Genomic DNA, 13656 nt, shown 5'->3' with positions numbered 1-13656 from the left:
AAATGTCTTCACTCCCTGGTGGCTCAGACAGTAAAGAATCTCCCTGCAACACAGGAGACATGGGTTCGATCCCTGAGTTGGGAAGGTCCCGTGGAGGAGGGCATGGCAACCCACTCCAGTATTCCTGCCTGGAGAATCCCATGGACGGAGGAGCCTGGCGGGCTACAGTCCATGGGGTCACGAAGAGTCGGACATGACTGAGCAACTAACGCTTTCACTTTTTCAATCCCTTTTATATCTTTAAAACATTTTTAAAGAAAGAAAGGGCCCTTTTTTTTTTTTTTTTTTTAATGAGTAGAAGGGGAAAAACAGGCATTTACTGAAAGAAGAAATAAATGGCTAATGAGCATATTTTAAATGTTAAATTTTGATCATCACAGAAATACAGATTTTAAAAAATCTCTTTTTTCACATGTCCAAGGCTCCCCTGAATATTAGCTAATGCTCTGACTGGTGGGTGTCTATGCCAAATCAGGTTTTTTTAGAGTATCTCCCACTCCAAGAAAATTGGAAAATGTTAAAAGTTTAAGTATTTGAAGAAACAAACCCACTGAAACACCACTAGAACACAAACACACAAACCCACTGAAACAGAACTACAGGGAATGCCAGTGGGTATAAACCTTTCTGTACAACTGGGCAGTAATATCAAAGCCTTAAAAACACATAGAGCAACCCCACTCCAACACAAAACTATTAGAACTAATAAATGAAATCAGCAAAATTGTAGAATATAAGGTTAAGGATACAGAGCTCAACTGGATTTCTATGATGTAGCAATAAACAATCTGAAAATGAAATTAAAATAATTCCATGTTCAATAGCATCAAAAAGAATAAAACACTTAGGAATAAATTTAACAAAAGAAATATATGATATGTACATTGAAGACTACAAAACATTGTTAAAGAAATCAGAGGAGTTGTAAATAAACAGAAAGGTATCCCATGTCCATGAATCAGAAAACAGTTTTCAAACAGCAATATCCCCTAAATTGATCTACAGATTCAGCACAACCCATACTGAAACTCTAGCACCCCTTTTTGCAGAAATTGGCAAGATGATACTAAAATTCAAGGAAATGCAAGGGACCCAGAATAGGCAAAACAACTTTCAAAAAATAACAAACTTGCAAACTCACAGTCTGATTTCAAAACTTTCTACAAAGCTACAGTTAGTGTGGTACCGGCACAAGGATAGATATTTAGATCAACAAAACAACTGATGATGCAGAAATAAATCCTTACATTTATGGCCATATGATGTTCAACAGTGGGTGCCAACACAATTCAGTGGGGAAAAAAATTATCTTTTCAACATATAGTGCTAGGACCATTAGATATCCACACGGAAATGAACAAAATTACCCTCCTTCCTCAAAAAATTAACTCCAAATTAGCCACAGACCTAAATGTAAGGCATAAAACTACACAACTTTTGACTTTACCAGCAGTCCAGTGGTTGAGATTCTGTGCTTCCACTGCAGGGGGCACGGGTTCGATCCCTGGTCAGGGAAGTTGCGCGTGCCATGCAATGCAGCACCACCCCTAAAAAAACCTATAAAACTTTCAGTAAAAAACAGACAAGCAAATCTTTGTGACCCTGCATTAGGCAAAGTCTTCTTAGATATGACATCAAAAATACAAACAACAAGAGAAAAAAAATACACAGACTGTACTTTGTCAAATTAGGAAACCCTTGTTCTTTAAAGGAAACCATCACATAAAGTGAAAAGACAACACCCAGCATGGAAGAAAAATATTTGCAAATCATGTATCTGATATATGATAAGGAACCTGTATCCAGAATATGAAAAGCATGCTTACAGTCCACAATAAGAGAAATTAGTTTTTTAAATGGCAAAGGATTTTTTGGTTGTTCGCATTATCTTTATTGGGCTGCCGTTGACATTACTTTTCAACTTTTCAGGGCCTGGTTGTTCCTTTTAAATGGCCAAGGATTTGAACTGACACTTCTCCAAAGAAGCTAGACAAATGACATAAAGAGATGCTCAACATCAATAGTCATCATGGAAATACAAACTAAAACCACAATGAGATATCACTTCATACCTCGTCAGGATGATTAGAAAAGGCAGAAAACAAATCTCGGGGAGGATGTGGAGAAATCGGAACACTCGTGTTGGTGCTGGAATTATAAGTTAGGGTCACCATTTTGGAAAGAGTCTAGCAGTACCCTGACAAATAGCAGACAAAGACCTACCGGATCAGTCAACCCTCCTCTCCTACGTAAACGCCCAAGAGAAGTGAAAACTAAGTCCACACAAAACCTGTGCACGAAGGTTCACAGCAGTGTGTTCACAGCAATCAAAATGTGGAAACAGCCCAACTGTTTGTCAGTTGATGAATGGATAAACAATACATATATATGTATAATACAATGAAATATTATTTGGCAATAAAAGGAATGAAGTACTGAGACATGTTAGAGCATGGATAACCCTTGGAAACATTATGTTAAGTGAAAGAAGCCAGACAGCAAGGGCCACACACTATAGGATCCATCTACAAGAAATAACCAGGACAGACAAATCCAGGGGGCAAAGAACAGATTAGCTGCTACCAAGGGCTGAGGCCAGGGGAGACCAGGGAGTGACTGCTAACAGATATAAGGTTTCTTTCTGTGGTGACAAAAATGTCCTAAAATCAGACAATGATGAAAGCTGTACAACTCTGTGAATATCCTAAAAAATTTCTGAATTGTACACCTTTAAAAGGTCAACTTTTCATGTATATTTTTACTTTTCTTATTTTTTTGTTTTTTATTTAATTTTTTCTTGAAGTATAGTTGATTTTAAATGTTTCAGGGGTACAGCAAAGGACATGCATATCCTACATGATAATGGTCTTTGACTTACTTCATCTCTACATCTATCCATGTTGCTGCTAATGGCATTATTTCGTTACTTTTTACGACTGAGTAATATTCCATTGTATGTGTGTATCACGTCTTCTGTATCCATGAGTCTGTCAGTGGACACTGCGGCGGCTTCCATTCCTTGACCGCTGTAAAGAATGCTGCAGTGAACGCTGGAGTGCGTGTGTCTTTTCTCCCAATGTACACCCACGAGTGGGATGGCTGGATCAGACAACAGCTGTATTTTTAGTTTTTAAGGAAAAATCATCAATCTGTTATCGCTAAATCTCAATAAAGCTGTATCTTAAACCTGGATATGCCCAAACTCATAGAACAGTACACTAAAAAGGGTAAATTTTACTGTAGACATCAATAAAATTTTACTTCAAGGAAGATTCATATGCCCTGTTGCTCAATTCCAAGTACACATCCATAGAAAACCTCAAAAGAGTATCCAGAAAGAGGGGGCTTAAGGACTGTTTGTTACAACCTTGTTACAGGAAAGAAAGAAACCTAAATTGAACAGTGGGAGCCTGGACATTTATGGAATACTAGGTGGCCCAGAGAAGGCAATGGCACCCCACTCCAGTACTCTTGCCTGGAAAATCCCATGGACGGAGGGGCCTGGTGGGCTGCAGTCCATGGGGTCGCTAAGAGTCGGGCACAACTGAGCGACTTCACTTTCACTTTTCACTTTCATGCATTGGAGAAGGAAATGGCAACCCACTCCAGTGTTCTTGCCTGGAGAATCCCAGGAACAGGGGAGCCTGGTGGGCTGCCGTCTATGGGGTCGCACAGAGTCGGACACGACTGAAGCGACTTAGCAGCAGCAGCAGCAGGTGGCCATTGGGATTCCCCAGTGGCTCAGAGGTAAAAAATCCACCTGCGATGCAGGAGCCACAGGAGACTCGGGTTCAATCCCTGAGTTGGGAAGAGCCCCTGGAGAAGGAAATGGCAACCCCCTCCAGTATCCTTGCGTGGAGAATCCCATAGACAGAGGAGCCTGGTAGGCCACAGTTCATAGGGTTGCAAAGAGTCAGATATAACTGAAGCAACTTAGCATGCACGCATGCAGGCAGACATTAAGAATGACTGAAGAACTTCAATAATTTTTTTTAAAGCCAGGAACAGAAGAAAAAATGTTTTTAAAAATTGGAAAAAAACAAAACAAAACACAATGCCTAAAGAAATGAACGCTGATGAGGAAAGGTAATTTATCAGGTCTCCCCAGGAAACTGGCACATTCAGATTGGGTAATCTGAGCAGAGTGTAATAAAGGTCTTATTTAGAAGGTAGGGTGCAGGAAAACCACAAGCCATAACGCAGGGCCTGGCAATAGGAAGTGGCTGGGAGTGACCGGATAACAGAGCCAGGGAAAACAGCCCAGGGCCGAGGGCTGCCAGAGCCCGCCTTGCACAGAGGGACACAGCTAGGCTGCTGAGCCCGGCAGGCAGGAGTCCCAAGAACGAGCGCCCTGAACCTGCTCCTTTCCCACCTACCGCATCCTACAGGTGCCAGGAGGACCCTGGAATCCAGTGTGGCATCAGAGGGGACCCTGGAGACGGCCGGGTCCGTGCAAGTCACTACAGGGTGGAGAGCCGGGTGGAGGGTGCCTCTGAGTGATGAATGGAAGGCATTCAGCACAGATGGTCATAGCAGGAAGCAAGGAGTAGCTCGTAAGTGACCACATTTTTTAAAAACTGCAGATAAGTAACACACAACCACTTAAGAAACCCTGGAATGGTTTACTCCAGCGGGTAAACAGAGGTTCGCCCAGAGTTTCTCAACAGTGGGGCTGTAGGCAGCTGGTGAAGCAACTCTTCATGGCTGGGGACTGTCCCAAGCGCTTCAGGACATCAGACTCCCTGGACCCCAGGGCATTGAACACCAGGAGAACAGGCACGACAATAACCAAAAATTTCTGAAAAGCCTCCCCACGCCCAAACATGGGTCAATATTGACACGCCTGACAGGAACCACTGTGGGGAACACGGTTCAAGGGGTTTTTTTTCATACTTGCATTTTTCTCATTTTTCTACCAAGATTAGGAACCTGTGTTCATCCTTCTTCAAAAAGAAATCAACAGGATAGACTAATTTAACTCCTCCCGGCCTCACCGCACCACATGTGGGATCTAGTTCCCCCACCGGGGATTGAACCCTCGTCCCCTGCATTGCGAACTTGAAGCCTTAACCACTGGATTGCCAGGCAAGTCCCAGGACAAATTAATTTAGCTGCCGGTTCTCAGGAAACCCTATCTGTCCTCCCCCAACTAAGTTTGCTCATGACAGTAAGTAAACGAAAGGCGATCTGACATTATTACCTGCATGACATAACTCATTTTGAAGTCGCCAACAACAGGAAGGCTGCAGTTTAACTCAGCTTCTGACAAACCACTTGTATTCTTCCAATCCTCATAAATGTTATGAGATCACAACATCCTACAAGTCACAGGTCAAGTCCTGGATTGCTTCTAGCTCGTTATAAAACTTGAAGAGGAAGGAAACCACTACAATTTGGTTGCCATGCCATGTTACACCGGCACCGTCTAGGGTGTTTTAGCAGGTCACCTCTGTGAGAAAGCCAGGCCAAGGGATCCTGACAACAGATTTGGGGAAACACTGTGTTTTACTCTCTATTATTTCCCCCAGGCTCAAGCAGGAAGTCAGGTTCTTAGTAATTCTTTGTCTCAGTATTTTGCTTTTTCAAGGCGGAAAGTAACATTCTTCTAGGGGCAGGTCTAACTTAATCTGAGGGCTGGAACAGCAAAAGTTTGAAACCTGCCCTGCCTCCACCCTCAAATAAAGAATTCATGGCTCCATTTTCCTTACGGTTCAACAAACCATCCACTGCAAGCTACATTCTGACTCAGATGTTAAAATATAAACAAAAATTAAAATATTTATAAAATATAAACAGTATACTGAATCAATAAAATGTAGTATATACTATTTAGGGTGATCCTTAACATTTTCAAGAGTTCTATGGAATCCTCTGGCGATCCATTGGTTAGGACCTCGTGCTCTCACTGCTGGGGCCCTGGGTTCAGTCCCTGGTCAGGGAACTAAGATCCCACAAGCCACGTGGCATGGCCAAAATAAATGAAAAAGAAAATTTTAAGAATCTCTTTGGAGTAGGCAATAGCAACCCACTCCAGTATTCCTGTCTGGAGAATCCCATGGACAGAAGAGCCTGGCTGGCTACAGTCCATGGGGTCACAAAGAGTCGGACATGACTGAACTAACGAGCACGTACGTATGGACAGTAAGTTCATGAACTGTTCTTCCGATGAATGAAGACACCCTCTCCCATTCCACATTCCCAACATCTATTTAGATAAAAGTAATGTATAAAACTGCACAAGGGGAAGAAACTCTGCAATCATCAATTGACTCGCTTGAAATATCATAAGTAATGGAATTTTTAAAATAATTAGCTATTGACATTTGTTTTATAGATAATAGCATATTATGATAAAAGAAAGTATCTAAGCATTCTGTAGCTGTTTTCTCAAAGGACCATCCAAGAACACTTTGCAATAGTATCTAGTGAGCTTGTTAAAAATGCTGATTTCTTTCTCACTGCAGCAAACTTGCTGTAACAGGATTTCTGTAGCCAGCACTCTAGAATATGCATTTTAGTACAGTGCTCACTGTGATTTTTATGCTCATTAAATCTTTAAAGTCACTGTGCTAGAGGCTAAGATGGCGTAACAGAAATTCTAGTTAAAACAGCATTTCAGTGGAGGTTTCTTAAATTTCTACAGCAATTTCCACTACAATGGATAAAGCAGGCTTAGAGAATGTTACTTACTTTCTCCGGCCATTCTAAACATTTGACATAGGCAATTTGGAGCATGCCTAGAAGAAGAATAAGTAACTTGGCTCAAAATTGGTGATCAATATATATTTGTTGAATAAATGAATATAACATAAACAGGAAAAAAAAAAAAAACAACCTTTTAGGGGACTTTCTGGTGGTCCAGTGGTTAAGAATCCGCCTTGCAGAGCAGGGGGTGTGGATTTGATCCCTGACCAGGGAACTAAGATCCCATATGCTGTGGGGCAATTAAGCCCACGTGCCACAACGAGAGAGTTTGTGCACCACAATGAGAGAGTCCATGTGCTGCAACTAAGACCCAGTGCAGCCAAATAAATTAAAAAAAATTTTTAATCTCTTTAAATGTCCGTGAGTTTTCCTGATTGAGAGAACAGGTTCTTGGTATTACAGAAGAACACACTCATGTGAAGGCACACCGCTGTGATGTCACAGCTCTCTGGGAAGAAAACAGATTCTACAGGTTTCCAGAAAGGGGGTGGGGGATCAAGAATTGGAATCTTTTAAAAAGAATCAGAAGAGCTAGAAGATAACAGAGGAACACTTTGAAAATTCTGAAGGAAAAAATTTCCAATCTACCATTCTTCACTTAGTCAAACTATTAATTATGTGTAACAGTGGAATGAAGACATTTTAAAAGATGCGCCTCTCGATTTACACATGTGTCCTTTTTTAGGAGACGCATGTGTGCGTCAGAGGGTGTGTGTTTCCCCCCAGACAGAGGAGGACACTGGTCCTGGGAGGCAGAAGATCAACCTAGGAGAAGGGGGAAGGGGCTTTCAACAGGCACATGCAGGAGACCCCAGGCCATCAGCTGTGTCCAGGTGAGAAGGCCAGGTGAGAGCGGATCAGACGCTCCCAGAGGGCTGGTCAAGAAAACGACCCTGATGGAATACCTGCTGTCTCTCAGTTTCCTGAGTGAAGACTCAAACAGTAAAGTCAGTGACTAAGTATCTAGAGAACTCAGAAATGGAAAATTACAATCTCCAGGAACAACAAGAAATTGGACAGCAAAGGAAAAGCACCCACAGACCGCTCAGCGGCTCCTCTTGAACAGTTTATGATATCCTAAGGTCAGCACCGGTTACCGATCTAATCCAGACATAAAGGTGTATGTATGCGGGTGGGGAAGGGGTGGCCCAAGAGGGTAAAGCCTCATTTGTCAGAGTACAAAGCCAAGGATAACACCATTGGTGGGGGAAGGGTCTAAGAGATGGGAATGTGGGTACCTCTGGTACGGCAATGGTGGGGGAGGGTTAGATGTCTACCGGTAGGCCAGTGACTCTAAAACCTGTGCATATAGAGATCTGCCAAAATAAAAACTCTCGTAGTCATTCAGGATAATTTTTCTCACATGTTTTTCCATCAGTTTCAAAAAACGTATTGAAATCGAAACGTCTACGTGCCAACACATAAGCAGTGGTTATTTCTAGTAACATAATTGTGGGCCATTTACATTTTTTCTTTTACTTTCCTATTTTCAGAGCAAGCATGGAACATGGAGTCTGTTGATCATAAATCAGAAAACAAGAGGTGTTTTGCTTTACACCTGGTCCACATCCACACCAGGGTAGAAGGCCCACCTCTGTCACTGTAGCTGCCACTAGCTCTGCTGGAGCAGAGGAGCCTGCCAACTCCTTCATCCACACAGCAAATATTTGTTGAATTCCTATAAGCCAGGCCCTGCAAGGTGATTCCAATACCCGAGCTTTCTATTGGATCTCCCCAGCCTCAGTGCCAGCAGGGGGAACGAAATGGGGGATGGGCTAAGCCAACACTTCAAACTCTCAATGCACTGGAACCAACGGGGATGTATTCATTTGGTCTGGGGTGTGCTCTGAGTCTCTGGAAAAGTGGATGAGCAGGTTTCTCAGGGGATCTGGGGTCCTCAGCACTTTGGTACCATCACGGCCCCAAGCTCACATAAGCTAGATTTCAACCCCACAAAGGTTTAAGTGAAAGTATGAGGGATATGGGGCTTCCCCAGGTGGCATAGTGGTAAAGAATTCCGCCTGCCATTGGAAAAAGCCATGGTCCCTGCCCTTTTGTATGACACCCTTTTTGAAACACACCAGCCTGGAAATAAACAAAAAAAAGAACTCGCCTGGGAATGCAAGAGATGTAGGTTCAATCCCTGGGTTGGGAAGATCCCCTGGAGTAAGAAACGGCACCCCACTCCAGTATTCTTGCCTGGGAAATCCCGTGGACAGAGGAGCCTGGTGGGCTGCAGTCCATGGGGCCGCAAAGAGTCAGATTCAACTGAACACGCCACAAGTAAACTGTGCGAGATATGGCAGAAGGAAGGGATGCCCCTTAACAGTTACAAGCAGGGCCCTGGAGACAGGCAGGCCTAGGTTTGAATCCCACCTCCACCCCCAGGTGGGACCTACTTCCTCTCTCTAAACCTCAGTTTCTTCACAAGTAAAATGGGATCATAATCAAAGCTCCCTTCACAGGATGGGCTTCCCAGGTGGCTCAGATGGTAAAGGGGCTGCAGTCCAGAGGGTCGCAGAGAGTCGGAGACGACTGAGCGACTTCACTTTCTTTCACTTTTCACAGGATAGGAGTGTTGTGCGGGACATGTGGGCAGGAAGGTGTCTAAAGGGCTTGATGAGACCCTGGCACCTGGTGAAGACAGTACACAGTAGCCTCCGTTAGCTGTTAACAAGCCCGGGACCTTTCTCAGCCAGGAGGAAACCAAAAGGGGGGATAACTGGATCTCTCAGCGTCCACGTTCTCCTCTAGAGAGGAGAAGGCTGGTTCATGTGCCCCCTCCCCAGGAACGGTCTGAGTCTTAAACCAGGATGTGCAAAGCACAAGAACCCCTTTGATCCTCAAACAGCACCAGACAGGAGACCCTCGGAATTTTTCCGTAAACCCTTCCTGATTCACCTCAGTTTTACTTCCAAGGAGATAATTAGGAAAAAGAAGTCTTCTCCCCTGATCTTCGAGAAGCTTTGCTTTTGGGGAAAAGGCCATCCACGTGGATATCAGGTGAGGGAGGCACCAGGTATCTCTGACACTCATGAACACAAACTCAATGTTCACCAAGCATCCGCTCCGGGCACACGCCACGACCGCAGAGAGGGCCCAGCAGGTCGGGTTTCTCCCCAGCATCCCGAAGCTCATGACCCTCTCCCCTAGAAGAGCCCAAGGTGAGAAGGGGCCCTCTTCTGAGAGGAGTCTCGGAGTTTGGCACCTTGGGATGAAGGCGAGGCTAAGCCTAAAGCGTTCCTCCGAAGCCGTCGGAAGGATGTGAACAAGCTCCCGGGCGAGGAGCACCGCGCGGGGTCCACCTGCGCTCCCCGCCCCGCCCGCCCGCCCCGAGGCACTCACGATCTCCGCCACGATGAGGAGCCCGGGCAGGGTGCGGAGGAACTCGCGGTCGTAGGAGAAGCTGCTGCTGGTGGTGGAGAAGTTCTCGGCGAAAGAGCTGGCGGTGGTGGTGACCGTCTGCGAGCGGGCGCGCTGCGGCTCCTCCATCGTCGCGCCCGGGCGGGCAGCGCCGGCCCCGCCTCGGAGACCCCCGGCGCGTCCAGGCGGGCCGCGCGGCTCAGAGCCCGGGGACACCGGCCAGTGGGGGGGAGGGGAGCGCGGCGGCGGAGGGACGGGGCGCGCGGGGGGCGCCTGCCGGGCCCGTGTGGCCGCGGCGCGAGTCTGGCGAGCGCGCGGCGCCCCCCTCTCCTCGGCGAGCGCGGGCTCTCGGGCTGCGCGGGGGCGCCGCGGCAGGAGACCCGGCGAGGGGGAAGCCGCCGGCGGCCGAGGGAGGCGGCGGAGGCCGGGCGGAGGAGGGGGCGTGGAGAGGGGCGGGCACGCGGTGGGCGGGGAGGGGCCGCCCCGCGGAGGCGCCGCCGGCCGGCGGCCGCTTCACCTGTTGCTCGGCCGGGAGGGTGCGGGGGCGCGGGGTCTGCGGAGGGAGGCCTGGGGTCGCGGCCGCCGGCTGCTCGGCTCAGCCAGGCGCCGCCTCCCGGGGGCGAGTCGCCGCTGACCTGTCTCTTTCCACCTGGCGGCGGCCGGCCCGCGGCTCGGGGGCCGCCGGGAAGAGCCAGGCCTCCGGGCCGCGTGGCTAAGGGAATGGAGGGGTGGGCGGGGCGATCACTCCAGGTGGCGAAAGAGTGGCTGGAGTTACGACCTGGCCGGACCTTAGACCCGAAAGAGATCGATGTGTGGCTGCCGGGACGGTCCGGCCGGAGCTTCTCCCCCTGCCGCCGCGGCGGCCGCCGCAGCCGGGCGGGATTTCCTGCCCCTCCTGCCGGGAACAATTTAAGGAACCAGCTTCATCGCCGGGCTTGGAAGGCGAGACGCTTCCAGGCGCTCTCAGAGGCTCGATCGCGCGGATGCATGGAGACCGCGCCTGGCCCGTAGATGGGAACGGGGAAATCTTTGGGGGGGGTCCCTGGTCACGATGAATCAGTGTCCCATCGCCCTCGGGAGGAAATGTTGGGGGGAGAGCTAGAAAACTGTGTGAGTCGTGCAAAGTGTGCTTTCCTGGGGTGCGGGAGGGGATGAGGGAGCCCCACGCATGCAGGCAAACGTGTCAGGCTGACCCGAATTTCAACACTTGGATTTCTCAGCCGTGTGACCAGGAGCAAGGGGCCCCACGTCTCTGGACCTCAGTGGACCGTCTGTAAAATGCCTAGGTGGACACCTTGCCAACAAGAACATCTTCCTGGCACACTCTCTTCTGTCTGGTGAAAGAATGGCAAGAAATATTCTATTTTATTCAGACACGCCCCAGAGGAAAGGAAATAATCCTTGTTCACAAATAGAGGGTTGCTCTCAGATCACAGCGAAAGCATTCCATTCCCTCTTAATCTGTTCCCAAACACCTTTGGGAAAAAGTCTGAAGGGACATTTTTTCCCACCATGTCCTGTGAGCTGAGAAGAAAGCAAAAATGATCGATACACTCAAGTAAAACAAGGAATTCGTTTCTTTTAGGTCTAGGGCCTACGCAGGAGGACCTCAGGAAGTAAAAGACTTCAAAAGCATTACTGGGCTGCCCTGGTGGTCCAGCGTTTAAGAATCCACCTGCCAATGCAAAGGATACCAGTTCGATCCTAGGTGAGCAAAGAGCCCACACGCCATAGAGCAACTGAGCCTACGCTCCACAACTGCTGAGCCCACACCCTGCAACAAGAGAAGCCAATACACTGAGAAGCCTGGGCAATGAGAGGCCCTCCCACCACAACTAAAAGTATCCCCCGCTTTCTGCAACTAGAGAAAGCCGAGTGCAGCGACGAAGACCCACCACAGTCAAAAAATTAAATAAATCATTTTTTTTTTTTTTTAATAGGCAAAAGCTGCTAATAGATATTTCACTTCTAGGAAGATACACGGATGGCAAATAAGTGGCTCCCTAGCTTCCCTGTGGTCACTGTGGTGACAAGGGTGTGTGAACATGTTTGTTTGTTTGTTTAAAAAAAAAAAAAAAAGCATTGCAAAGATGATGATATTTAGAGCAATTCCATCTCTGAGCATTTGCTGAGCATCTCTGGCTGGTGGGTAAATATAACAAAAAATATAGCCCTTTCCCCTTGAGCAGTGGTTCTCAAAGTGTGGTGCCTAGACCAACAGCATCAGTATCACCCAGGAGCTCTCAGAAAGGGAAGTTCTCAAGCCCTACCCTAGATTCACTGAATCAGAAACTCTGAGGGCAAGGACCAGGAGGCTGTGTTTGAACTAGCCTTCCAGCAGACTCTGATATGCACTGAAGTTTGAGAGCTAGTGGATTAGAGAAACCGATCTTGCAGCTGCAGAAATAAAAGATACACATGGAATGGCTTGAGAAGTAGTTTGTGGCATCATGCAGGACATTATCAAAGGCAGGAAGGGAGGAAGGAAGTCAAGACAGCTCTATTTCTGTGTTACAAAGGACAAGCCCATCTCAGAAAACCTCTGAGCCCAAATGGACTTCAAAACTCAGACCTTTAATTTAGGAAGGTAAAAGGTACATATGCCATACACTATATAACACCTTTGGTGTGGTGGAATGGCCCTTGAATCAAGTATACTCCTTTGGGGCAACGAAAACACATGAATGAAATAAGCGTGTGTTTGGCTTTTCTACTGCCATGTGATAAATGCTTCCAAACATTAGTGGCTTAAAATAACAACCATCTTGCTCATGAATCTATGGGTCAGGAATTTGGGTGGGACTTGGCGGCAGATTCTTTGGCTCCTCATGCTTACTGGAGTCATTCACTCAGCTGATTTCAATGGGGGCAGGGCAGGCCTGGAAAGTCTGAAAAGCCTTCATTCACATTCTCTTCACTTCCTTTCTGGCACTTCAGTGCTCCACTACCTGGCCCCTCTCTCTCTCCCTCCATGAAGCTTGGGCTTCCTCACAGTATGGTGGGTTCAGAGTAGATGGACTTCTACACAGAAGTTGGCATCCAGAGGGGAAAAAATGAGCAGAAGTTGCAGATCTCTTAAGGTCCAGCCTTGAAAATCACAGAGCCTCATTTCTGCCTCATTCTGTTGGTCAAAGCAGGTAACCAGGGCAGCCTGATTCAGACAGCAGGGAAACAGACACCACCTCCGGATGAGAGGAGCAGAAAACGATTGTGGCCATGTTTTCGTCCATGAAGTGGAACAAATAAAGACAATGACTAACTTCCTCCCAGGTTAAGTTGGATGTTTCTCCAGATACATTTTCTGCCAGCTTGAGAGGAAACTTTTGGGTTTCAGCGTCTTAGATTTCAGAATTACAAAAAAATTACATTGGTTGTTGACAAATGTCCTCTTCTTCCCAACTGCTGCCTAAACCCATGTGCTCATCTTCTGCCTGCAAGCCTCCCAGTGGGATGCCTATTCCTCCAATGATGTATTTTTTCAATCCACCCTTCATTTTGCTGCAAGAAGTATTGTCCCGAAACGCCAGGCTCGGAGCGGGGCTAACGTCTCTGTGCACAGTGTAAAAGCCACCAGGAGGGGGTACACCC

The 13656-nt window shown here is 47.0% G+C and overlaps 1 protein-coding gene across 2 annotated transcripts in view; it reads right to left on the bottom strand.

Moving 5' to 3' along the window:
* Window positions 1-10821, bottom strand: part of CMTM8 (CKLF like MARVEL transmembrane domain containing 8) — a 96212-nt gene extending 85391 nt beyond the window's left edge. The window contains exon 1 of one of the 2 annotated variants that reach the window (XM_070359373.1): window positions 10051-10821. In XM_070359373.1, the coding sequence (XP_070215474.1) occupies window positions 10051-10197 (147 nt within the window). In that variant the 5' untranslated portion in view covers window positions 10198-10821. The remainder of the gene's footprint in view (window positions 1-10050) is intronic. The other variant, XM_070359374.1, reaches the window with a different exon arrangement.
* Between the last annotated feature and the right edge of the window lie 2835 nt (window positions 10822-13656).

The sequence above is a fragment of the Bos mutus genome, chromosome 22 (genome assembly GCF_027580195.1).
Source record: "Bos mutus isolate GX-2022 chromosome 22, NWIPB_WYAK_1.1, whole genome shotgun sequence".
NCBI lineage: Eukaryota > Metazoa > Chordata > Mammalia > Artiodactyla > Bovidae > Bos > Bos mutus.
The sequence above is the reverse complement of the archived record's forward strand: the minus strand, read 5'-3'. Positions and strand labels throughout refer to the sequence as shown.